Below are 27,998 nucleotides of genomic sequence, written 5' to 3' on the forward strand. Positions count from 1 at the left end.
ATGCCACAAAAATGTAATGCTAGTAAAATGAAGATGAAAAATATTAATTAAAAAGAAATGGTGAAATCGAAGTTAAGACCGGCCAAGGTGCTGCAAAATTGAGTTGCGATATTGATTTTAAGTTGTTGTTAAGTGATGCAGCTTTGTTGTTCTTGAAGGCAGCCATATTTCAGCCTTCAAATGCAACAAATTATTTACCGTGTTTTTTTAATTACAAATTACACTTTTTCTCCTACGGCTCAAGAGTACCTGTGTGGCCATGTAGAGTGATCTACGTACTCCGTATGAAACAATGATATCTTCCCTAATTTTCTTCTTCTCTATGTCTATTTGTTAACAATATGGTTCTTATCATCAAGCCTTATCTTCACCAGATGTAGCTCATCGATCATCCGAGAGCTCCAGTATGATTACACCGCTCTTCTGCCCTTATCTATCTTCTTCTTTCCCTCTATTAATTCTAAAGTCAAGCATATCCTTATCTAATTTACAAGAAAAACACCAAAATTTTAAACACCGAATTCGGATTTTGTATTAAATTTCTCAAAACCAGCGATATCCAAAACAAAATTGATTGAAATAAGTGTGAATTTCTTAATACTCAAGAGGAGAGCGACGACATAAGGGATGAAAGAAAATTGATGATACGTATAAATTTTGGAGTATGATTTAGGTGATTGAATTGTAATGAAAACAGATGAAAATATGCAGGGAAACTGGGAAAGAAAGGAGAGGGGCTAGGATTCAATTACCCTTTTATTTTATTTATTTTTATTTGATTTATTTGGCTGTAAAAAATATTAAAATTTTAATTTTAAAGGACTTCATCTCTTTAGTTTTTACATTAACCACCGGTGAGTTAAAGTTGGGTTAAGTGGCCGGAAAATAGAAATGAGGTCCTAAAAGGTGAAAAAAAAAGGTGTAGGTCCTTAAAGGTGAAAAATGTAAAAGGTTAGACCTCAACCTTTAGCTTAACTCTTCAAAAGGAGAAGGCAAAAGAAAACCAAGTTGGAAGTCTTGTTTTTTTTTTGCTAAATTAAATGACCACATACCATTAACGATATGAGACAAACAAACATGGACAACAAAAAACGAATACGGGGCAATCTTTTTAGGGACAGAGTGAGTGCTTTGTAGAAGGTTACAACGTTCGGCATCTTATTTAATTTAATAAAAAGAAACTATTTACAACCTGAATGTTATGACAATGGCTAATGTTGGTGAAGTATTATCCCAACAGCTTAAAATATGAAGCTAGAGGAAATGACGATAATATTACAGCACTTTGTATACAAATGGAGCAAATAGGTGATATCCTGTAAAGAATGAAGATCTTCAAACGATTATTTGAAGAAATATTATGATCATTTGGCATGGCTAAGGGAAAATGCTTTAATTCTTTCAAGCCCTTGTTCAAGTGTGGATGGTTCCACAGCAAACGTAATGCGCACCCAATTCTTCATGCCTACAGCAGAACCTGTTACGGCAATATAAACCAAAAGTTCCACAGTAAAGAAGAGAGCAGCATATGGAAATACTAAGATTCCTGTTACAGTCTAAAGTATATGACAGTAATGGTTTTATACAAGTATCTAATTTTGCAAGATCAGTTGCATCCCAATGTTCATGGCAATACTATCCCCAAACATGTAATTTCTTCTCCATAAATTTCCATTACTATCAATACCAACATTTTACTTTATACGTTGTATTAAGTGGTAATAGAGATTTATAAACATCTTTGATGCTTGAAGGTGAACAAATACCCATTATGAACTCATTATCTTCACAATCACTTATTATTATTGTCTACCAAATGGAATTTAATGCATGTTATGCTTCCATACCTGGTAAAATCACCATATTCTCCTCTTTAGCAAGCTTCTTGCAAAAATCAAGGTCATTTTGTATATCACTTAGCAGACACAAATTGAGTTTTACCTGCAAGGTGCCATGAGGATAAAGTTAATGCTATGAGTAAGTAATAAAGTTATCTTAACAAAACAACTTTTGTAAATATCTCACCATTACAAACATAGAACCTTCTGGCTTACTAGGGCAAGTAAAACAAGGAATCCCCTTAATTTCCCCGTAGCAAAGGTCTGCACCTTGCCCTAGTGTCTTTTTTATTTTGGAAAAGAATTCTTCATTTGTATTCTCAAATATTTGCGGAAGTGCACCCTGAAAATTTGATGCCAAATTTATTTTTAAATGGAAATATGCGAAGAAGTTTGTAAGATCACTCGATGCAGCCATTTCATTCTACGAACTTACAAAAGAAAAAGGGCTACATAGCTGAAAAAGTAACACTTTATGTTAGGATCATTTAGGAGAAAGTCCTATCCTATAATTGGTAGAGAATTGAAATTATATACTCACAATAAAATTATATTTTACTGTGCTTTCTGCAATTGTTGCATTTTCATTTCGTACCAAACAACATAGTTTGATAGAAAAAAGGTAGTTGCATTTTCTCATTTGGTACCAAACAACGTAGTCTAGTAACGTGGTTGCATTTTTATTTGGTACCAAACAACATAGTTTGGTACTCACAAGTCAAAGTTAAATGTTTTTTTGATGGGTCAGACTCAATTTGTTAGCTGAAGTTACCATTTAGCCCTTAGTATATTATTTAAATGCTCTACCGATTATAGTCTTAGTAACCCTCGATCATTTAGAATGTGATGATCTTGTACCGTGTGTAAAATTATTTTCAATCCGGCAAAGAGGTGTTCTAGATAAAGTAAAATAAAGCACTCATCTATCAGCAAGTGACCGCCAAGTATCAGATGCTAAAGCTGTAGTCGTTTATCTCAAAGTTGCAACCAGGAGCGTCGGTGCAAAAAATTTCGATGGTCCAATTGACTGTCAAAGACTACATACTTGAACTTTACAACTGACTTCGAAGATCTGGAACCGCCAAAAAGTTCCACAGACGACACTGCCGCTATCATCCAACAACAAATGAAGAATGATCAGAATTTTCCAGAAGTCTCTCCTACTTGGGTAATAAGAAAAAAGAATTCCCATAACAAACAAGAGGTTATTTTGCACATTCCTTAATTCCTATTCAAATGAAAGATAACGAGTCCAATACAGGAACAATAATTGTTTTCGCAATCCTCTCACCGTCTTTTTCTTTCTTATCCAACCTAGTGTTCCTTTGTGGACATTACCACCTGCTGAAGGTATGGTGCCCATGACTTTCTAATAGAACATAACCTCTCAAAGACTCGAATGCTTTGGTTGCGTGAAAAGTTAAGAGTTACTAACCTCAACAACCTCCCAAACAATCCTATCCAAATACATATCACCTCACAACCTGGCTTGCAGGATCACTAGGTCTGCCACCCAGATTCCACAACACTCTTAACTAGCTAGCAGGAAAATTACACCAACCAGAAAATGTTATTACATCCCTGATTCCCTACCAACACTTTCCAGCTGGTTCCTGGCTTCTGAACTCAGGAAGAAAATCGGGAAATTAGCAAAGCTGATTTTGGTGCAATGTTGTGAAAAAGAGATTTTCCTAAATGGAAACACTTCTGCTGGAAACATCATTAACAACGCATTACCTATGAAAGATGATCTGAGGTGTAAAATGTTCTGGGAGGATGTATAATCTGCCATGGAAAATCTCCTCAGTGATTGTTCAATCTCATGCAACATCTGGAGTATGGGAAGCCTATGTATAAGAAATTAAGAATAACAAAAGGCTCAGGAAGATAGCTCGAAACATAAATAGCTTTTCTTGTATCAAAGATTCAAACCCATCAGTCGTTTACAACCTTGCTGCTAAGGTGAGGAAAGGCATCTAGCTTGTGTTAGTTTCTGAATTTCTGCTGTCTAAGAAAATCCCAACTCTTTCCATCACATTTCTAATCACCTCAAACAGCACACATCCTTTCAGATCAATTTCATACAACTTTGAAAGTTATACATCATCAAAACTTATGAGGCAAAATTTGTGTACAAGGGAGAGGCATAGGCCACATGCACATTCTAATATTGCAGATGTTCTGTTTCTTCTATTGTGGAGACATTGTAGTTACTTTCGTAAAATTAATTCTTCATGCAGCATATTTATCTTATTCACTGCGTACCTAGGAAAACCAATTTGAAACAAGGTCTACACTCTACACTCAGAGATACCATGTCTTAAGTAGCACCATCTCCATTAATCTAGTTTAAAAAGGCTCTAGGCGCACTTAGGCGCCCAAGGGCCATGGAGCCTAGGCGCAAGGCTCAGGCGCGCGCCTTTTGGATACAAGGCGCACATAATTTTCTATTGGAGTGCCATATTTTCTTGCCGGTTCATAAGCATTGCGTGATCTGGTCGATGGAGTGCCAGAATTAGAACCTTCCATGGTAATTACAAGCTGGAAATATTAAAATTAACTCATTTTATGCTACTTCCACTACCCAAAAAGCTAAGGTTGTAGAGATATGACCGTTGATAGGTCACATGGGGTGTGTTTATATCATTAAAAAAGAAAAAAAAAATATAAATAAAAGATCCACGTCATCTTACTGCGTCTGAAGACTGAAGGCGCACAAGGCGTTGCGCCTTGCGCCTTACCTAAGGCGCACAAAGGCGCACGAAGGCGCGCGCCTGGTTGACATCAGTGAGCCTGGAGAGCTCAAGGCGCCGAAGGCTGAGCCTAGGTGAGCCTTGCGCCTAGGCGCGCCTTGGGCGCGCTTTTTTAAACTAAGATCAACAGTCAAGCTTAATAATGGAACTCAACTATGGTTACCAATTAAAATATACCGTCAATATGTTATTGTGACACCTTATATTTTCGAAAATGAGGAAAAAGAAAATTCAGCCAAAACAAATAAAAGCTTAGTACACTGCCTGTAATACCTTGTTCTATTATGATCCTAGTCTAAATCAAAATATTGGGGCAAACTTAATGATATAATTATAGAGTACTGGACATATATGCTTATAATGTATAAAATAGTTCTCGCATTTGTTGTTACGTGCATTTATTGATATAAGTCATAGTATGTCATATGACTAGCAGACCTTAGGTGAGTTAGAAATTTGTCATCATGATAATTAGAATTGCAGTCTCTAATAGGAACAACCGAACAAAAATAATGACTGGGAAGAAAAAAGCTTAGGGTGGCATCTAAGCTAGGTGTTCCCATTACCATGTAGAATACATATATGTTCTAGCAGTCAATGAAACTCACCTGAATGAAGGTTGCTGGATCAGAAGAGATGTTCAGGAAGCTCGTAATACTCTCCACAAGCTGATATGATAAAAACACATAGATGGGGTTAGTATTCTGATTAGTTCCAGCCAGTAAGACATCAAGATTATGTTTATACCAACCCCAATTTGAAGGACATGAGTTGTATTAGTCATTAGTTCATATACAGTGAATAGTTCAAAGTGCTAAGTATCTAAATAGAGTACACAATGTCCTTATGACTGACTTATGGGGTGCTAGACAGTAAATAAACTCATTATGGATTATGGTTAAGAAGTAAGCAGATCCCTTTAAACTAATCATTACATCTACGTCAGAAACAGATCCAATGGTCAATTTTACTCTATCCCTTACTCTATAAATAAAGGGATAGAGTTTACTGCATATCTAAAAATATACCCATAACAAGTAGGGATAGATGAAAGTGAAGCTGATTAGATGTGCTACTTGGAAATATAGGGTGTGAAGTGAGCTTCTCTGTAATGAACATAGATATTCATGGCAACAAGTGCTAAACCTTCATTTTCATTTAAGGGAGGAGGGCATAAAACTGGAATCATTTAGATAGCGTAGGGAGCAAAGTCAACAAGAGTTTATCTTCAAATCAGATTTTAGTATCAAAAAAATATTTGATTGATTAGGTTCAGATTTCCCACACTTTTCTAATTACACATAGCAATGTAAATGGTCTAGAAGAGAAAAGATAAGAAAATCATCGACTAGAGCATCTTATACAAGATCAATGCTGTCCTAAACAAATGCAGCTCCTGTAAGAAAATTAAGACGTAGAATAAAGCAATTTAAAGAAAGCAAGAGAACTGACCCCTGATTCCTGCAATATGCCTTGGGTATCATTGGTCACAAGCCAACCAACACGCCAGCCAGGAACTATCCATCGCTTTGATATAGAACCAAGTGTTAGAACAGGAACAGTATGTCCAAAAACACCCATTGGTACAAATGGATTGTTTCCAAATGTAAGGTGTTCATACACTTCATCGGCAATCACAAGAATCCCAAGCTTTTTAGCAGTTTCTGCCACCTAAAATCAAGCCCGGGTGGGTGGTGCATCAATCATGCAAATAGTTTCAACACAGAGACATTTAAAAGCAAATGATGCATAAACAGAAAAACAACAGTGAGCTTTGGTGAACAAAGCAACCACATTAACTTTATTTTGTCGGAGCTACATCAGAACTTCTCCAGAAAAGCAATGATATACCTTCTGCAAATGCTCGTAAGTGTAAACATTCCCACATGGATTTCCAGGGTTTATAATGACCATGGCTACAGTATTCTCATCAGCTAGAGCCTCAACTGCATCAAGATCAACCTCCCAGCCCTTTTCTGGTAGAAGATTAAAATGGCGATTTTCAAGACCTATGTAGGACGACATAGCCTCATAGTATGGATAACCCGGCCTTGGTAACAGTATATTGGCCCCTGGATGAGCTAGAACAGAAAGTGCCACTTCAATCGCATGTGTGCAACCAAGTGTGAGGAATACGTCATCAGGAGACAACTTGTTTGGAAGATGACGAGAGAGATACTCTGCCACAGCCCTGAAACCAATAATGCAACATGATTTAACAAATAATCCTGGAATCTGCCGATAAGTAGATTACATGCAATGAGCAAGCACAAATGGCCACTGAACAGAATTGTAAAGGTAGTTAAAAAAAAAACTAATACACACTGAATAAAGCACAAATTAAAAATAACACCAAGACATCTCTTTCAAACTTAGCTACAATGCTATATACTCCATAGTACATATGTAAATTTCATATGTCACATATTTTATTAACTTATGTGAACCTGTTTCTTATTCATATGATGATTACTATTAAAAGATAGTCACTGATACATCTTCCTTAAGTTTCCCTTGCAAGTTGCAACATAACATAAACAGTTAAAAATATAAGCTTTGGATGAAAATACCAATTACGATGTTAAAAGGCTCGAAGTCTAAAAGAACAGCAGTGCAAAAATGATTCTAGTGATTAACTGAATTTCAACAAAAAGTAAGAAAAGGTGAGCTCGAAAAATTACCAACAGAGAAACTTTTATTGTATGTTTTAAAAGAGTGTGGAAAAAGATTTTTTTTTTAAGTCTAAAATCCTTTTCCTTGTTCCTTTATTGGGAGTTGAGGTCTTCAAAAAATTTGAAAAACAGAATTATTTTAACCAAAGAAAGTCAACGTGATAGCTTTTATTCACAATAATAACAATTAACAAGACTTAAGTATCAACTCTTAAGCAATACTTCTCAAAGCTAAATAGACTTAAGTATCAACAAGTCTGGTTTGGAATGATTACTAAGTCTTTTTGATACTTAAGTGTACGGGGTCCTACCCACCTAGGACAGATCACCTATGGCAGAGCAAAGCCACCAGCCCAGAGCAAACCAAAGTCATGGTAGAGATTCCGGGCTCCTAACTAAGTCAATATCGGTCAGACAGACCAGAGGTCCCAGAGCACGCAAACGGAAACAAAGCATAGTCTCGTAGAGCTGCATAAGTCCAAAAGAGGACCGGCAGGCTAAACGACAAAGATAAAGTACATCGCCGTCACACACGTGGCGACATCTGAGTAGGCCAAAGTACAGAATAGTACGCCTATAAATACCACCCACATCATTCGTGATGGGACACATTCTAACACTCGGTACTTGCTCCACCTTCTCTCTACTCTCTCTCTCTAAAGACTTCTTGTCTATTTGCTGACTTAGGCATCGGAGGGGGTTTCCTCAGTTAAACCCCCGAGGGTAGCTTACATTTGCTCTGCTTGGCAAGCCAGGATCATGTAGACCATCTTCCCAGTTCCATACTCGGAACAAGTGGCGCTAGAAGGAGGGGATCTCTTAGGCCTCATTCTCTAAAAATACCCAGTCCCCACACAATGACAGAGTCAAGTGAGCCAATAATCCAACAAATAGAACCACCTGCTTCCAAAAACAACCAAAGACCCACCGCAATACCCCAATTCGGCATGCCTCAAAATGTCGGACAACCAAAAGAAACACCACAACCCAGAACCACGGCAACCCCTAGCCAAATCATCCAAATCCCAACGGCTGCCTCCCTGGCGCGTATGGGAGCTCAGTTCTCACCGGATCAGATGCGTACGGCCTTGGAAGTTCTGACTTCCCTAACCCAGACTACCCCTCAGATGCAAGTCATACGGCCGCCCCAGAGGTCGAGCAAAGAAGGAAACGCCCCAGGCCTCATAATAGCCCTCATGTTTGGAGAAGAAACTAGCAGCAGGACATGGAGGGCGCAGACCATCAGGAGTGTGAGTGTGAAGCAGAGAGTACCACACCTAGCAAAGCTCGACCCAGGGCAGGAGCAGAGCAGAGACTCAGTCCAATGCGCCACTCCATGTCAGGTATCCCGAATCCTATTCGAGCTATAGTTAAGCCTGATAATTCCCCTTTTTGCGATGAAATTCTCTCTGAAAGAATGGAAAAAATAAAAATGCCCACTTGCAAATATTCTGGGAAGACAGACCCAGTTAACCATCTTTCAGCCTTTGGGGGACACATGATGCTATATACCAACACAGACTCCATGTGGTGTAAGGTGTTCCCTTCCACACTCGAGGGGATAGCGCAGAGTTGGTTTGACAAAATACCTAAGGGGACAATAACGTCTTTTCAGCAATTAGCCATCTTGTTTCGCACCCAGTATGTGGCAAATATCGCCAGAGAAAGGATGACAGGAGAGCTGATGTCAGTTGTCCAAGGGTCGCAAGAGTCTTTGAGAGACTATATTTCCAGGTTTAACATGGAGGCATCAAATATACCCAAATTATAACAGGAGGTGGCAGTTCTAGCAATGATGTCTGGTCTGCGAGATGGAGAGTTCAAAAGTTATCTGGGTAGAAAATCATTCACAACCTTGGCAGAAGTGTTGGGGAAAGCAAATGAGTTCATAAAGAGCGAAGAAATTGGCAGAGCAACTTCCTGCAGATATGTAGCAGGTGAGAATAACTACACTAGTCAAAACAGAAAAGAGCCGTACAGAAGGAATACACAGACATAAGAGACAACCAATAGCCCAAAAAAGAGTAGGGTGGACCAAACAGAGGAAAGGGCAGTGAATTTAGAGCAGAGAAGAGAGGTAAATTCAATAAATACACTCCTTTGGTCGCATCCAGAACTCAAATTTTTGTCATTAGCAAGGAAGATGAAAAATGGCAGAGACCGCCTAAAATGTACAACAAGTACAGGGACCCGAAGAAGTATTGTGATTTTCACAGGGATCATGGTCACCTCACAGAGGAATGTACTCACCTCAAAGACAATATTGAAGACTTGATTCGAAGGGGATATCTAACGCAATTCAAGGCAAAAAGCTCATATAGCATAACGTATGAGAACAGGGACAATGATAGTAAGTTTGAAAGTAAGAAGGCGGATCACAAGCAAAACCACCCAGCAGATCAAAAGAGGTCAGGAGATATACTGGTCATAACAGGAGGACCAGTTTATGTTGGGACTACGGCCAGCGGTGCAAAGGCTAGTGTGAACGACTTCACACATCAGGTCAACTACCATAACGCAGGCAAATGGCCCGCCCCTCCAAGGATCCTACAATGCACTTTCACAGAGGATGATTGCAAAGGCATAATCTACCCCCATGATGACCCGGGTAAGAGTTTTCACAGGAAAAACCATCGTATTCTGATAGATGGGGGTAGTTCAGCGAATATCTTGTTCTGGCCGGCCTTCCGGGAACAGCAAATTGATGACAAACACGTAAAATCGGTTAATTACCCAGTGATCAGTTTCACGGGGGCAACAGTGATACCAGAAGGAATAGTAAGCCTACCAGTGCAAATCGGGCAAGGAAGGGACATCAAGGATGTCATGGTAGATTTCATGATAGCCCTGCAGCTTACAGTGCCATCTTGGGCAGGCCATTCATCCATGACGCAACGGCCGTGGATCCACTTATCACCTCACAATGATGTATACCACAAATGACAACCGTTCGGCTAAGGTCAAAGGAAGTCAAGAATAGGCCAAGAAGTGTTACCACACAGCACTAAAACAACCTCCCAGACCTCCACCCTTGACAGAAGTAGAACTTCCCCAATCCAGAAAGCGAAAAAGAACAGAGCGTAAGAAAGATACACGGCTGAGTATGGAAAACTTTGAACATCGTGAGGAAGGGCTGTTAAAACCAACACCTGCAGAGGAAACCGAAGAGATAGAAATGGAAGAAGGGGTGGAGGATAGAACAGTTCGAATTGGCACGGACATGGACCTTTCTCTCAGAGTAAACATCATTTGTCTGCTACGAGAACACGCAGATATCTTCGCCTTCTCAGCTGATGAAATGCCTGGGATTGACCCCAGCGTCATGGTCCATAGGTTGAATGTCAACAAGGAAGTTAGGCCAGTGAAACGAAAGAAGAGGAGTTTCTCTGCAGAAAGAATGTAGCCATTCAAGAGGAAGTCAACAAGCTGTTAGCAGCCAAGTTCATAGAAGAATGTGATTATCCAGAATGGCTGGCTAATGTTGTGATGGTCAAAAAAGCAAATGGCCAGTGGCGGATGTGTGTAGACTTCACAGATTTGAATAGGGCCTGTCCAAAGGACTGCTATCCACTGCCAGGATAGACCAACTGGTAGACTCCACGAGTGGACATGCTCTGCTGAGTTTTATAGATGCGTTCTCCGGCTATCACCAGATCAGTCTGTTGGAATCAGATCGGAAGAAGGTTGCCTTCATCACAGAGGCAGGGGTCTATAATTATAAAGTCATGCCATTTGGTTTAAAAAATGCCGGGGCGACGTACCAGAAGCTTGTAGACAAGATATTCGCAGGGCAAAAAGGTCGAAATGTCGAGGTATACGTGGATGATTCCATAGTAAAGAGTAAGAAAGAGGTTGATCACGTCGAGGATCTGCGAGAAACATTTGCAACATTGAGGCAGTACGACATGAAACTCAACCCAAAGAAATGCGTTTTTGGGGTTAAGTCAGGAAGATTTCTAAGATTCTTGGTCAGTGAAAAAGGAATTGATGCCAACCCGGAAAAGGTGGAGGCCATATTGAGTCTGCGAGAGCCAAAGAGCGCAAGAGACATTCAGAGGCTGACTGGAAAAGTGGCAGCGCTCACCAGATTCATTAGAAGTCTACGGACAAGTCCCTGCCGTTCTTCCAGCTGCTGAAAGGAAACAAAACATTCAAATGGGGAGAAGAACAGGAAAGAGCATTCGAAGAAGTGAAAAACCACCTCAAAAGTCTCCCAACTATAGCCAGGCCAGAGGTTGGAGATGTGTTACAACTATACATCTAAACTTCTAGAAAGACGGTAGCAGCAGCCTTAATATTGGAAAAGAACAAAGCCCAACAGCCAGTGTATTTCGTAAGTCACATCCTCACCCCAGCAGAGCAGAGGTATCGCTTGATTGAAAAGATGGCTTTCGCCATCATGATAGCAGCCAGAAAACTGAAACCATACTTCGATGCTCATAAAGTACAGGTGTTAACTAACTACTCCTTGGAAAAATCGTTACAAAGGCTTAATACTTCTGGCAGGCATTTAAAATGGGCAGTGGAACTCTCAGAATATGACATCGAGTACAGGCCTAGAACTGCTATAAAGGCACAGGCATTGACAGATTTTATAGCAGAGGCTTCATATGAGGAGGAAGAGGAACCATTGGGGACTTGGCAGATCTCAGTAGATGGCCCAGCTGCAGTCACAGGGTCAGGGGCAGGCATCATTATGACTTCACCATAAGGCAACGTTTTTTTAGTATGCCATAAAGTTCAAATTCAAAGCTTCGAACAATGAGGCAGAGTATGAAGCGGCAATCGCGGGCATTCAAATGTGCAGGGCAGCAGATGCCAAGAAAATTGTTTTGAAAACAGATTCGCAGCCGGTGGCTAGTCAAGGGGTGAGTATGAAGCTCGAGAGCCATCCATGCAGAGATACTTGGCCCTGATGAAAGAGGCAGTGGCCCAGTTAAAGGGCTTTGAAATTCAGTTGGTGCCCAGAGCAGAAAACAATCAGGTTGATGCCCTGTCCAAACAGGCAAGCTCGACGTTGCATGACCTAGAAAGAATGGTGATGGTGGAAGTAAAGGAGGAAAAGAGATTTGACAAGAAGCATGTGGTAAATTTCATTAGCACAGAGCCACAATGGTATAACAGTATAGTGTAATACAAATTGGGCAGGGGTCTTCCTACAGCAGAACGAGAGCAGCAAAAGGTGAAACGAAACGAGCACTGGTTCGTCATTTATAAAGGAAAGTCGTATAAAAAGTCGTTCTCCCTACCTCTGTTGAGATGCGTATCAACGGAAGAGTCACAAAGGATCATCGAAGAAATTCATGAGGGAATATGTGGAAATCATATTGGAGGTAGGACATTGGCTTTGAAAGCCCTCAGGGTGGGGTACTATTGGCCAACCATGGTAGGGGATTCGCAGTCGTACATAAAAAAGTGTGACAAATGCCAAAAGTTCGCTCCAGTAATCAATCAACCTTCCAATGACCTACAGCGAATCATCAACCCCATACCATTCGCCCAATGGGGAATGGATATCTTAGGCCCGTTCACAGCAGCAAGTGGGGGAAGAAAATATTTGATCGTGGCAATGGATTATTTCACTAAATGGATCGAAGCAGAGCACACAAAGAGCATAACAGTCAAACGAATGAAAGACTTTATTTGGAAGAACATAGTGACAAGATTCGACATTCCTGAAAGCTTAGTCTTTGACCATGGAACGCAGTTCGGCTGCACACCCATAAAAGATTATTGCGCAGAGCTGAGTGAAATTCTGTGGTCTAACAGAACCACAGAAAAAGAAGCAACAGGGGAGAGTCCCTACAAGTTAGCCTTCGGGGCCGAGGCAGTGCTGCCTGTAGAAGTCGGTCTGCCCAGTTTCAGAGTACAGTACTATGACGAAAGCACCAATGAGCAGCTCATGAGAGAATCGCTAGACCTTCTGCCAGAAGTTAGGTTGCAAGCAGAACTCAAGCTTGCAGCAAATAAGGAAAGAATGAGCAGAGCATACAACAAGAGGGTCAAACATAGACCTATGCAAGTGGAGGATTTGGTCCTTAGGCGAACAACTGCCACTGGAAAAGGTAAAGCAGAGGGAAAGTTTACTGCTAATTGGAAAGGCCCATATCAGATCACAAGAGAAGTAGCCCCTGGCTCATACCATCTCATGACAATGGATGGAGAATTGAAGAATAGCTGGAATGGCAACATGCTCAAAAAATACTATGTGTAGAACTGTAGATACACAAGACTAATATTGTAATAAGGCAAGAAAAGCCAATTACTTCCCTTTTTGTATCTCTTTCATATAACACGTATAATGAAATTGGCATGGCTACTCTAGAAATAAAAGTACACAGCACATATCAAGATAAGTAGCCAAGGCACGCATCGTGAAAATACTCTCCACAGTTAACTTGGACTGATCAACCAAGTCAATTGGCGGATAACATCACGATGGGGCCTTCGGCAAAAGATCACAGAGCGATTACGAGTTTTGTAATGGCCAAAGCCAGTTCAATTCAAAATCAAAGCAGCCTAAAAGGCAGGAAGAAATATCGCAAAAGGATTTACGAGTTTTGTTCTGGCCAAAGCCAAAACAATTCAAAAATCAAAGCAGCCCAAAAGGCTGGAAGAAATATCGCAGAAGGATTTACGAGTTTTGCTCTGGCCAAAGCCAAAACAATTCAAGAATCCGGGCAGCCCAAAAAGGCTGGAATGAATAGTACAAAACAATTTACGAGTCTTGCCCTGGCCAAAGCCAGAACAATCAAAAATTCCACACAGCCCAAAATTTATAAATCTTGCTCTGGCTGAAGCCAGAATAATTCAAAATCAGCGCAACCCAAAAAGGGTTAAAACATGAAACTTGATTCCCAAAGTTTGTCTGGGCACAAAGCCAAAGAAATGCAAAATCAAAGCCACCCAAAGAGGTCAGAATGTAAAGCCAGGGCAACTCAAAAATTAAAGAAGTAAAAAGGGAGTTGAGATTTTGAGACAAAGCAATGCACAGACATAAATTAGAGCAATACGACTAAGAACATGTCAATAACAGACAACAAGATCGGCGGCTATACCTCAAAAACTTATGCAAAGTACAGCCTTGCAAAATGGCCAATGTTGATTAGAGCTAAATTCAAAATGTTTCCATCACAAAAAGTACTCTCCACGCAGGGAGGACAAAATGATTAGAAAAACGATAAGATTAGTCAAGAGTTAGCTGAGGTAGTGCAGGAAGAACATGGGGACAGCCGCATGTGCCATTATTCACATTCTCTTAAACATCAGATAAAGGCAGCTCCCCAGGATGAACGTTCTCAACGCAATAGTCTTGCACCCCGTCATCCTCTGGTACCGACCCCCAGCAGCCGCAGAAACCTGCTCAGCCTCCCTTCTCTTCTTCAGCAGTTCCACATGAAGACCAGAAATCCAATCAACCTCGATCTGGGACCAATCAAGGGCACCTTTCTTGCACTATCAGTGAAGCAGCTTCCCAACCCCCATCGCAGCTCTGGGTACGCAGAGCATATTGCTCATCAGACCGACGAAAGTCACGAACAGCAGCAGCTACCTGGTCCTCGACAGAGTTCTGCAGGAGAGTCGTTTCATTATCATGAGCCTGCTCAATAGCAAGAAAGTCCCGCCGAAGCGATTCAAGCTTTTGACGCTCGGTCACCAGATCAATTTGAGCTTGCGAAACATCGTTCCGTAACTTGCCACGCTCTTCAGTGACAATCTTCGGTTGATCATTAGCCGAGGTTAGACAGGTCGAGGATACTTCTAGGTCGGCCAGCAGATCTTCAATCCTCTTCTTCTGGGCCCCCATATGATTCGCATTTGCATCAAGCCGCCTCTGATAGACCATGAACACCTCTGCCAGCTCATGAACGGCATTGCCACAACAAATGAAGGCAAGAAATGATAAGTAACATTAGGAACAAAAGAATAAACAAGGGGGTAGACATATACCATGTAAAAAGAAAAATAGCAAAAGTAAAGCTAAGTATACCTCCATGACCTTCTGGCACGCGTTAGCCCCGGGGGTATATAGGCGCTCCCTAGGAAGGTCAGGAGGTAACTGCAAACCTCGCAACATCCTAAGAGCAAAAGTACCACCCTTCTCAGGGTAGTTCCCATATAAAGTCTCAGATTCTGAAACATCCCAACGAGGAACGAAGGTACGGTCAGAAGCAGAGGGGCCAGCAAAGATAGAAGCCAGTTCAGAGTCGACGTGGGGGCGAATATCAAGATATTTCTTTTCAAGAAACTCCCCATGGCGACCACTAATATGCAGATCAAGGTCGTCAGCCAGCCAGAGGATCGGCGTCCCTAAGCTCTTGCTCGATGAACTGTCGAAGGGAGCTCCCAGAAGTGTTACTACGATTGGGATCAGCCACAGAAAGGGAAGGACGAGGCACTTCAACCTCTTCATCAATCCGAGGTTGTTTCCCAGGGTGTTGAACAAAAGCCTCCTCAGCTTCGATATCAAAAGGCTCCGACACAGACCCAGAGCCACCAGGTTGGTCAGTGACCTCGTTGGCCACCTCCCCAGAGTCATGACCAGCATCCCCCTCACCTGGCACCCCCTCTAGCCCAGCCTCAAAATCAGCTTGACTTCGGCGAGAGCCAGATAGAGCACCACGGGCAGACGCTTCGCGTGAAGTCTGAGCCCGACAAACAGGAGTAGCCGCAGGACCGGTAGAAACAGACGAAACAACCCGGGAAACCCTAAGCGCAGTGCCAGAGCTTCCCCCCGACCAGAGCGGCGAGTTGAGCTTCTCCGACTACCTTCTATCTGGTCAGCCAAGATCTGATACCCGTCTGCTGTGGGATCTGGGGGAGCAGAGCAGATAAACGAACCATCAGGCCTCACGCCTAGCTTTTCAAGGTTCAAATATTGGCGACCTAAAAGCAAGTAAAATACAAAAAGAAGAATAATATGAGTAAAAAAAAAGGGGGGGGGGGGGGGTTAGATGCAATGAACCCACCTACTCTCCGTACGTACGTGAGAAGAAGACAGAAACAGCAAGAAGACAATAGGGGGACAACCACCTTGGCACAGTGCAACACCAACAGCAACAACCCTTGAAGGGCTCTCTCTGGCTGCAGCTCTGTTTTGTCTAGTTACTTTTATTAATTGCTTTTGTCTTTTTCCTGGTGTGTAATTAAAAAGAGGAAGAGGGAACGGTAGGGTTATGTTGAGTATTGAGTAGAATTCTTGGGAGAGAAGAGAACCTCTCGAACGTTCTCACAACTTGTAAACATTGGCTTAAGCCTTATCAATCACAAAATCAATCTTCCTCTATCTGGTGGTGTGTGTTTGAGCTGTGTTGATTCTGCAGGTACGGAAGAGTATTTGGGTTCATTACATTTGGTATCAGAGCAGGCACGATGTCGGCGTCACACTCACAGAGGATAGACAGTCTAGAAGAGGCACTTGGCGGGGTGAAGGAGCAGTTGGAGGGAATAGCGAGTTCTATCGGGCAGTTGGTCACGGAGGCAGTGAGTAAGAGGTTGGAACAATTGAGAAGCACAATTGCGGAGGAGAACCGGCGAGTCATTGAAATAGAAACCCAGAAAAACGGTGACAAGGCAGCCACCGCAATTACCTTGTTAGAGGGACGACTCGACCGTTTTCGGGAGACTCAGGAGGTCCAGTATGCTACGATGAAGGTGCAGCAAGACAAATTCCAGGCCGACATCCGTGAAGCAATAGCCGGAAGGAAAAATCCACCCCCGAAAAACAATGTAGTAGTGCAAGTGGAGGATGAAGCTGAGAACTCGGCGATGCACGCAGAGAATGAACGGCCGTTTGGAAGTACGGGCAGGGTGTTCGAAAGAGGCAAGGGAAACGACCAGGAGAGAAGAGGGAGGCAATGGAGATACAGAAAGATGGAGATACCCATGTTTGACGGAGTCGACCCTGACGGCTGGCTCCTTCGGAGCGAAAAATACTTCATGGTTTGTCAAGTCAGTGAAGAAGAGAAGGTGGATGCCTCAGTTATAGCGATGGAGGGGGATGCGTTAAGGTGGTACCAATGGAGCAATAGCCGGAACCCAGTCCGTTCATGGGGAGACCTTAAGGCGCGCATACTCCATCAATTCCGGCCGGCGAACATCGGTTCACTCCATGAACAGTGGCTGGCAACGGAGCAGCTCACAACGGTGTTAGAATATCGTAAGAAATTTATCGAGACGGTGTCGCCGCTCCCGGATATTTCTGAGAGTTTGCTAATGGGACAATATATCAATGGATTGAAGGAGGAGATAAAAGGAGAAGTGAGGGTGTTCAACCCCACCGATTTAGATCAAGCCATGGCAGTGGCTGCGCGTGTGGAAGAGAGGAACAGGGTGAATGGACCCAAAAAGTTCGGATCCACCAATACGGGTCAAACTAGGCCCAACTCCTTTTCCATCTACAATCGCGGATTTAGGTCTTATGCGCAGGGAACGGGTCAGGATACGGGGTAGACCAAGTCCTCTTTTGGGAGCTCAGTTTCTTCTGTGGGAAGCCAACCTGGACCACTACCCAATTCTAAATTTGGGCCTCAAGGGTCCAATAACTCCCAACAGTCCACAGCTTACAACAGGCCTTCTTCAACCCATCGTCCCTTTGGGGAGTTTAAGCGACTAACTGAGAAACAATTGCAAGAAAAAAAAGAACGTGGTTTATGTTTCAGATGCGATGAAAAGTGGGCCATTGGGCATGTCTGCCAGAGAAGAGAGCTCAGCGTGATTCTCGTGGAGGAGGAGGAAGAGGGCGACAACGATAGTGGTGTGGAGTATAGGGACGAACCGGTGGAGGTATCTCTCAACTCCGTGGTCGGGCTTTCGAACCCTAAAACGATGAAACTGATCGGGAAAATCGCTGACAAGGAGGTAGTGGTGATGATTGATCCGGGGGCAACCCATAATTTTGTGTCACTGAAGGCTGTAGAGGAGTTAGCCATCCCAGTAGCAGCTTCTGGAGGATTCGGAGTATCTCTCGGTAATGGCGACGCGGTGGAAGGGTCTGGTATGTGTAAAGGGGTTAGCCTCACGCTAGCAGGAGGAGTGAAGGTAGAGGAGGATTTTCTGCCGCTGAACTTGGGGAACTCAGATGTGATATTAGGGGTACAATGGCTGGAGAAACTTGGCCCGGTAACAACCAATTGGAAATCACAGGTTATGAGGTTCCAATTAAATGGGCGGGAAATAATCTTGCAAGAGGATCCGTCGTTGGCAAGGTCTCGAATTTCCTTGAAAGCTATTATCCGGACCGTGAGAAGGGAAGGAGGAGGAGTATTGCTGGAGATGAATGTGGTAGAAGAAACTAAGGGTGAAAAAAGGCAGAATGTAGAAAATCCCCCAGATTTTGTGCAACGGATAATCAAGCAGTATGAGTCCGTATTTGAAATGCCCACAGGACTTCCCCCACCACGAAGCCATGAACACGCCATCGTCCTTCGTGAAGGAAGCAACCCAGTCGGAGTGAGACCCTACAGGTACCCACAGTTCCAGAAAGACGAAATCGAGAAACTCATAAAGGAAATGTTGGCAGCAGGTATAATACGGCCGTCTACAAGTCCGTTCTCGAGTCCAGTCCTGTTGGTAAAAAAAAGGACGGGTCGTGGCGGTTCTGTGTAGATTACCGTGCTTTGAATCGTGAAACGATCCCCGACAAATACCCCATTCCAATCATAGACGAACTCCTGGACGAGCTACATGGTGCTCGTGTCTTTTCTAAGCTTGATTTAAAGGCTGGATATCATCAGATCAGAGTGAGGGGTGAAGACATCCACAAAACAGCTTTCCGCACACACGAAGGCCACTATGAATTCTTAGTGATGCCCTTTGGTTTGACGAACGCGCCGGCTACATTCCAATCTCTCATGAACGAGGTATTCAAACCTTACCTTCGTAAGTTTGTCCTTGTATTTTTTGATGATATCTTGGTGTATAGCTCCAGCAAGGAAGAACACACTCGTCACTTGGAGTTGGTACTGCGAACATTGAGGGAGCATGAATTGTATGCAAATCTTAAGAAGTGTGAATTCGGGAAAGAAAGGGTGGCATATTTAGGCCATGTAGTTTCCGGTGAAGGAGTCGCGGTGGACTTGGAGAAAATTCAGGCGATGGTGGAGTGGTCTATACCAAAAAACTTGAGGGAGTTGCGTGGATTTTTGGGTTTGACAGGATATTACCGGAAGTTTATATCCCATTATTCTCAAATTGCGCATCCTCTAACTGATCAACTGAAGAAAGATGCATTTGGGTGGACAGAAAAAGCTACAACAGCCTTTGAAACACTGAAAAAGGCCATGTGTGCAGCACCGGTATTAGCCATGCAGGACTTCAAGAAGGTGTTCGTACTCGAAACAGACGCATCCGGTTTCGGTCTAGGAGCAGTCTTAATGCAAGAGGGACGCCCTATTGCTTTCTATAGCCGGCTATTGGGACCCCGAGCTCAATGTAAATCGGTTTACGAGAAGGAATTGATGGCGGTTTGTCTTGCCGTGTTAAGGTGGAAACATTACCTGCTTGGCAGAAGGTTCGTGGTTCGATCTGATCAGCAGAGCCTGAGGTTCATAACCCAACAAAATGAAATTGGGGCTGACTATTAAAAGTGGGTGAGCAAGCTTATGGGTTTTGATTTTGAGGTTCACTACAAACCGGGTTCATCTAATCGTGTGGCTGATGCCTTGTCGTGAAAAACAGAGGGAAAATTGGAGCTAGGCACAGTAGTAACCTCACAGGCCGTACTGTGGGATGAGCTTGAAAAGGAAATAGCCAAAGATTCTCTGATTGAGGAGATTAAGGCTGATCTGCGAGCAGGGGAGGCAAAAGGGGGGTTTGAGCTGAGTAACGGGAAGCTACTATACAAGGGGAGATACGTAATACCCAAGGCAGCCACCATTATTCCCTCGTTGCTGTTCGAATACCACAACAGTCCAGCAGGGGGGCACGCGGGGGACGTGAAGACATATTTGCGTTCGGCGCAAGAATGGTTCTAGTAGCGGAGTATGTGAAGCGATGTGAAGTGTGCCAGCGGAACAAGCTATCGCAGCAAAGCCCAACAGGGCTGTTGCAACCACACCCTATTCCGGCCAAAATATGGGAAGATATCTCTATGGACTTCATAGAGGGGTTGCCGCTATCAAAGGGGATGGACACTATCTTTGTGGTGGTGGATAGGCTCTCGAAGTATGCTCATTTTATTGGGTTACGTCACCCATTCACCGCATTATCCGTGGCAGAGGCTTTCACAAGAGAGGTTGTACGCTTACATGGGTTTCCGACATCAATCGTATCTGATCGTGACCGGGTATTTTTAAGCATTTTCTGGAAGGAACTATTTAGAATGCAAGGAACGGTGCTTAAGCGAAGTACTTCCTACCATCCCCAAACCGATGGCCAAACGGAAGTGGTGAACAAAAAATTGGAGACTTACTTGTGGTGCTTCGCATCTGGGCACCCAAAGTCCTGGGCGAAATGGCTTCACTGGGCAGAGTATTCGTACAATTCCGCTCCCCACAGCTCTACAACGATGGCACCTTTCAAGGTGGTCTACGGCAGAGACCCACCCAACATCACCAAGGTTAGTCATGGGCAGACCACGGTGGGCAGTCTGGAGGAGGCACTACTTGAGAGGGATTTAATGTTGGATGAACTCCGCTTAAACTTGCTGAGAGCACAGCAACGTATGAAGGACTGGGCTGACAGAAAGAGGCGTGATGAGGAGTTCAATGTAGGTGATATGGTATATCTGAAATTGCAACCCTACAGGTAGAAGTCCTTTGCAAAGCGCCCCTATGAGAAGCTAGCAGCACGGTACTATGGTCCGTTTGAAGTGGTTAAGCGCATTTGCAAGGTGGCATATCAACTGAAGTTACCGCAAGAAAGCAAGATACACACGGTGTTTCATGTATCTCAACTGAAGCGAGCCATAGGGAACACCGTGGTTCCCCTTGCCTTACCCACGCAGCTCAACCATGAACTGGAGCTCTCTGTGTTGCCTGAGGAAGTGAGAGACATTCGTAAGGTCTGCAAGAATGGGGAAGAGCTGACTGAAGTGTTAATCAAGTGGGCAGGATTGTCTGACTTTAAAGCAACATGGGAGGAGGCTAGCATGATCGAATTGCGTTTTCCAGCCTTCCACCTTGAGGACAAGGTGAGTTTTTGGGGGCGGGGTATTGCAATGAACCCACCTACTCTCCGTACGTACGTGAGAAGAAGACAGAAACAGCAAGAAGACAATAGGGGGACAACCACCTTGGCACAGTGCAACACCAACAGCAACAACCCTTGAAGGGCTCTCTCTGGCTGCAGCTCTGTTTTGTCTAGTTACTTTTATTAATTGCTTTTGTCTTTTTCCTGGTGTGTAATTAAAAAGAGGAAGAGGGAACGGTAGGGTTATGTTGAGTATTGAGTAGAATTCTTGGGAGAGAAGAGAACCTCTCGAACGTTCTCACAACTTGTAAACATTGGCTTAAGCCTTATCAATCACAAAATCAATCTTCCTCTATCTGGTGGTGTGTGTTTGAGCTGTGTTGATTCTGCAGGTACGGAAGAGTATTTGGGTTCATTACAGTAGACATAGCAAACGCAGGCCTAACCTTGAGGATGGGTGTGACAGAGGAACATGGCAGATAGCACATCGTTCCGGAGAACATAGCTCGAATGAGGAAGCCACACCCGAGGCACCCGACCAACCTCTTTCCTGACAGCATTGAATTTTGGTTCGGACGTAAAATGTTCAAAGGCATTTTCCTCTTGAACAGCGCCGTCCAAAATCTCCAATCCCTCCAACTTATTCCGACGGCGGACAAAACCCCGGGAAATAGGAAAATCAGCAGGAACAGCAAGCCAAAAGAACCTATCTTTCCACTCTTTCTGACCATGGGCATGGCAGGTCAACCTCCCACGATTGCAATAAACAGAAAACTAGCCAATCTTGTTGCCAGTACTAATGTTACGCAGATGATGCACTCGCTTACACTGAGAAAGAGTCTCTGGAAAGCCCAAAAAACGGCAGACCCAGATGTAGCTGATCAATGTCCTCACCGCAAAGGGATGCAGCTGAGCCAAGCAAACGTTGAAGGCACATAGAATCTTCACCAAAGTCGGATCTAAAGGGAAGCGCAGACCAAAATCCAAACTATAGGCATAAACACCTATACATCCCTCGGGGGGATGAGTAATCCGAGCATCGTCATCAGGGACAATAAGCTCATAGCCATCTGGCAGACCATAGAAATCCTTTCCGACAGCAGCATGGTTTTCCTTCCGGGCATCATCACCCACTTGGTGTTTATCTTCGTCTTCAGCGGACCAAAAGCAACCGCCTCAGACAAAAAAGGCGATGGGCTCCCAGGAACAATCTCCTCCTCCACATAGTTTGGAAAAGGCCTCAGCTCACTGACCTGAGCCAAAATCTCTCCACCATCAGCTTGTCCACCCCCAGAGTTACTAACATGGTCAGCCATCACATAACGAAAGATGGACTCTCGGCGTCTGTAAACACGCAAAGACAGTTCAGACTCATTAGCTCCGGCAAGTTGCTCTAAATCATCTAACCAGGCCTTTTCAGAAAGAGGATGAACATCAAGCCCTGGGGGGACGGTGGGTTCGCCCTAACTATCCTAGCAAGATAATTATGACGCATCTCCCTAAGGGTCTGACAGAAAGAAGGGGATAGGTCAGCTACGGAGTTGACGCACCCAGGACCACCCACATCTGGGGAAGGGGATTTTCCCCCGGGAGACTCATCATCAGAAGAAATGGAAATTTCGACAGACACAGAACGAGACAAGACCTCATGCATAGATTTGGTTCTGTGTTCAGCAAAGGCTCGAGTCTCCTCATCGGATGACAAAGAGACGGAGGAAGGAGAGGAAGTAGAATAAGAAGCAGAGGAAGCACTCGTTGCTTCTGAACTACTAAGATTTTGGCTATCAGACGCATCAGACATGATGAACTGAAAGCCACAAGAAAAAACGGCAACGGATACCAAAGTAAATACATAGTAAAGTATAAAAAAAAAATTTAAAAAAAATAAAAAGGAAAAAAGGGGGGAAAAAAGAAGCAAGCTTTATAAAACAACAATGGCGAAATAGAAAAGAGAGACCATCATAATGGGATAAGTAAAAACCAAAAAGCTTCAAAAAGCAAAATTCGAGCAACAATGGAAAGGAATCACTCAGAAAAAACCAAAAACGCAGCAGAAAAAGAAGAACTTACCCGGAAAGGAAGATGAAATCAAAGTCGGAAAGCGGACAAAAGTTCGAGGTTTTCCTCCCGAAATGGCAAGACAAAATCAATGGCACAAACAACCACCGTCGACGACAATAGCACCGGCAAACAAACGAGAAATTGGCAAGGAACACGAAAATGGAAGAAAAATCAAATCTTGAAGAAGGAAAATGACTGAGAAATAGCGAAGAGTAAAATGATTTTGAAGGATTTTCCGGAAAATTAAGGAGAGAGAATGAAGACGGAAAAAGGAAGGTGATGGAAGTTTGACCCTATTAAAACCAGAGGGGAACGGCTGAGATCGAGTCGACTCTTCAGTTGCAAAAGCCGGATGAAAGGCACGTGTCGTCACTAATTCGACAATATTTAACACAGTGGGGGAACGGTCCAGATTTAGTGACGCTTCTAATAGACCTTACAGGATGAGCGACACGTGGCACAAAGAAGTGACGGTTAACTTTCAGCCAATTTTACCACTTCACCCCTGTGAAAATCCGCCAAAACCACACACCCACGTGTCCAAAAAAAAAAAAAAAATTGCAAAGAGCAGACCTAACTCGAGAGTTAGATCTACTCTTGAGGGACTAGTTGTAAGGAGATATACGGACGGAGACAGACCAAAAGAAGACAAAGCGGGCATCGCAAACTTGAAAGAGCATGAACAAAGAGCAGACCTAACTCAAGAGTTAGATCTACTCTTGAGGGACTAGTTGTACGGGGTCCTACCCACCGAGGACAGATCACCTATGGCAGAGCAAAGCCACCAGCCAGAGCAAACCAAAGTCATGGTAGAGATTTCGGGCTCCAAACTAAGTAAATATCGGTCAGACAGACCAGAGGTCCCAGAGAACGCAAACAGAAACAGAGCATAGTCTCGTAGAGCTGCATAAGTCCAAAAGACCCGCAGGCTAAACGACAAAGATAAAGTACATCGTCGTCACACACGTGGCGACATCTGAGTAGGCCAAAGTACATAATAGTACGCCTATAAATACCACCCACATCATTCGTGATGAGACACATTCTAACACTCGGTACTTGCTCCACCTTCTCTCTACTCTCTCTCTCTAAAGACTTCTTATCTATTTGCTGACTTAGGCATCGGAGGGATTTCCTCGGTTAAACCCCCAGAGGATAGCTTACGTTTGCTCTGCTTGACAGGGCTAGGATCATCCAGACCATCTTCCCCTATGTTACTCCGACACTTCTCCGGACGGTGGGTGTCGGTGTCGACACGACCCGACCCGCGACACGACGCTCGACACGTGTCCAGGAAGGTGTCGACACCGGCGTCGGAAAAGAGTCCGAAATTCCGTGTCGAAATCGAGAGGAGAAAAAGAAAATAAAAGATTCATAGTAGAGAAGAAGAGTGAAAGCTTAACGCCGGACTGCCATGGATGTTTGAGTGTTGGACCACCATGAATGTTTGAGGAAGGAAGAGAGAAAGTTTGTGATTCTTGGATTCTTTTTGGTAAAGAACTACTGGGTTTTTTTTTCGAGGGAAAAGAGTGGGGCTGGGGTAGGTGGTAACTGGGGAGTGGAGATTGGCTTTTACCGAGAAGTGGGAAGTGGAGATTGGCTTTTACCGAGAAGTGGGAAGTGGGAAAAATTAAACCACATGATATCATTACCCAAAAGTCACTTTTGCCAGCTTTTTCTGTTTTTACATTTACTCTTTAGGTGATACAGTATTACTCCGTATATTTTTACTTTTTCAACTCTTTGTATTTTAAACCCTTTTAAAGACTTTTTATCTTGTTTTGTAATTTTATTTTTATTTTTATTTATATTATTATTAATATTTAATTTTTTTTTTTTTTAATTTAACGACTATTTTTTTGTTATATAAAAAGTGTCGTTTTTTTTACCCGACACTTTGTATGGGAGCCGTGTCTAAAACACAAGTCAAGACCCTCCTTTGACCGTGTCGGAGTATCTGCAAATATTTGGATTGGAGTGTCAGATACTCCGACACCTTGTCGGACACGACACTGACACCCGTGTCTGAGTAACATAGATCTTCCCAGTTCCATACTCGGAACATTAAGTCTTTTTAGCTTTGATTTGTATCAAAGTATCAACAAGACTTAGTAATCTTCCACTAAACACTAATGCTCGGAATGGTCAATTTGAAAATGACAGATGCTAAATGAAGAAACAGACAAACGAAGCCCAAATAATTTAATAAGTATAGCGATCAAACAAACTTAAGTGATATAATAAACATGGAGGAGAAGTAAAGATTCTACTTATTTCAGCATATGTCACTCGCATTAATCAGACTGTGTGGTCCATACTTTGCAAATTTCTACCACCACAAATCAAAGGCTCTTCTCTCATTATGTGACCCCAAGGTAACTAGTACTACCTTCACATTCTAAGATTCTATTTCCATCAACAAATTTGGCCGAAACTAATTTAAAATTTATACTCTGTATTGCACAACCTAAATTAGTTTTGTTGAACTTAAAGAAATCAGTCATTTAAATGGAAACTAATTTTATTTTCCAGGAATAATGATTCATTGATAATTGAGCAAATTGTGTGTATTTTTTATTTTCCGCTTTCAAGGAAGTGTGAAATTGGAATGTGAATTGCAGAAAAGAACATGTATTGAAATGTGATATCAAATATATGAAATTGGAATTGTTAAAGCGATAAATTAATCACAAAAATCAACAAATTGAAAAAAGGAGAGAGATTATTACTGGCGAGCGGGAAGAATGCCGACGGAGGAGCTATAACAGTTGAACTGACGAGAGCGGAGGGCGTCGACAACGGCATACTCGGCGGAAGGGGTAGTGTAGAAGCAGGGAAAATGGGAAGGGTCGCCGTGTCCAAGGCGCAGAAGTAGGCGGTTGTCGTCGGGGTTGAGGTTGTCCATTAACATATCGAGAACACCTCTAACTGTAATTCCAGAGGCTTTGGTTAGAGCTTCGTTACCTTTGAACTTCCATTTCTGTGTTTCTCCTCCTCCGTTTTCTGTCATTCTCTCTCACTGTCCCTCACTTCTCCTTGTTGGTGATGGCTGTCTTGGGCAGGGGAGAGGACAACAACACTAGTTGTAAAACAACGGGGGTTTTATGGAAGGAAGGGATTTGAACAAGGAAAGGAAATTCAATCCAAAAACACTAATATAATCTAATCTAATACGGATTATATAAAATATAGCAGTTGGTATACATAGGAGTTTTATTTTAACTTAACAATTAGTAAATTTACTTATATTGTTCACTTCACAAATTCTTATTTACATACAATAAATATTGTACACCAGAGTAAAAGTTAACTTAAAATACTTAAAAGTTAAGCATATTTATATATGTAAAAGTTATATATTTTTCAGTGATGAATTTTTTTATTTTAGTAAACTTATTTCTTCAAAATAACTAATAATGTATAAAATTAATCATTTAACCCTTTAAAATATTTATCTATCAATTTTTTTTACTAATATAAAAGTTAATCAAAATTAGGTTAAAGTTACAAAAAAAAAGGTTAAAGTTATCTTAGTGTACAATAAATTTATTGTACACCTTGTGCACACAAGACCTTTTGTATTCACTTTTTGTAAATTAGTAAAAATACATGGTCAAAGTTTTTTTTTTTTTTTATTCAAATGAGGATAGAAATCCAACGCAAAAAGAAAAGGCAAATTAACACAAACTAATTAAGTAGGCAGTAGGCGAGGGAAAGCCACTCCCCTCACATCCTCTGCTAATATATATAAATAGTGACAAAACTAAAAGTGTTATAATTTTTATGAAACGGAGAAAGTATATGAATACGGTACATTTATTTATAATTTATTTCTGTTGCTCCAAATTATCATAATTACATGGATATTTATAGTGTATCGCTATTCGATGTCCGCGTATTTATGGTGAAAGTACGGTTCTACCCTTATACTCCCTCCGTATTTATTTAAGGGATACACTTGGCCGGACACGGGTATTAAGAAAAATAATTGAATGAAATAAAGTAATAAAACAAGTGGGGTTGAGTAGATATTTTAATAAGTAAAATAAGTGGGGATCATGTCATTTTAAAGGGTGTGGGTGGGGGTGGGGTGTAGATAGATTATTAATTAGATGGTGGGGTTGATAAGTTACTAAAAATGGCAAGTGTATCTCTTAAATAAATACGGCTGGAAAAAGCAAGTGTATCCTTTAAATAAATACATATAGAGTATAAGTTACCCCACCTCCCTTCATCTTTCCGTTTCCGCGAGGCTACTTTTATTTTCTAAAAACATATTTTTATTCCATTAAAGTTTCCCAAAATATAAAAGTTACTCTTATTATTTTGCAGACTCTGATGAATTTCAAACTTGATTGAGGTGGGAGGTGAGAGCTAAAATAGAAAAGTATAAGAAGAGAGGCAATGGTCATTCAATAAACTAGTGTACACTCTATTTTTTTTTAATGGGTGCGTCCAAGTGGAGAGAAATAAAAAAAAAAAATAGTACTCCCCACGTTCTGCAATAACTGACATGTCTTTATTCCACTTTTCCATGCAACTCA

At 42.3% G+C, this 27,998-nt stretch overlaps 1 protein-coding gene across 3 annotated transcripts; it reads right to left on the bottom strand.

The window, feature by feature from the left end:
• Positions 1-1,078: 1,078 nt before the first annotated feature.
• Positions 1,079-26,603, bottom strand: LOC110782786 (nicotianamine aminotransferase 1). 3 transcript variants are annotated; one of them, XM_056843424.1, is made up of 7 exons: positions 26,184-26,603; positions 6,443-6,782; positions 6,044-6,262; positions 5,200-5,259; positions 2,026-2,181; positions 1,848-1,941; positions 1,079-1,477 (listed from the first exon to the last, which is right to left on the bottom strand). In XM_056843424.1, exons 1-7 carry the CDS (start codon positions 26,462-26,464, stop codon positions 1,365-1,367), a joined length of 1,263 nt encoding a protein of 420 aa, XP_056699402.1. In that variant the 5' UTR covers positions 26,465-26,603; the 3' UTR covers positions 1,079-1,364. The 3 variants fall into 3 exon arrangements, with proteins under 3 accessions (XP_056699402.1, XP_056699403.1, XP_056699404.1); XM_056843425.1 differs by lacking the exon at positions 26,184-26,603 and adding an exon at positions 15,254-16,130; XM_056843426.1 differs by lacking the exon at positions 2,026-2,181 and having other exon boundaries at positions 26,184-26,599.
• Between the last annotated feature and the right edge of the window lie 1,395 nt (positions 26,604-27,998).

The sequence above is a fragment of the Spinacia oleracea genome, chromosome 4 (assembly GCF_020520425.1).
Source record: "Spinacia oleracea cultivar Varoflay chromosome 4, BTI_SOV_V1, whole genome shotgun sequence".
NCBI classification, from domain to species: domain Eukaryota; kingdom Viridiplantae; phylum Streptophyta; class Magnoliopsida; order Caryophyllales; family Amaranthaceae; genus Spinacia; species Spinacia oleracea.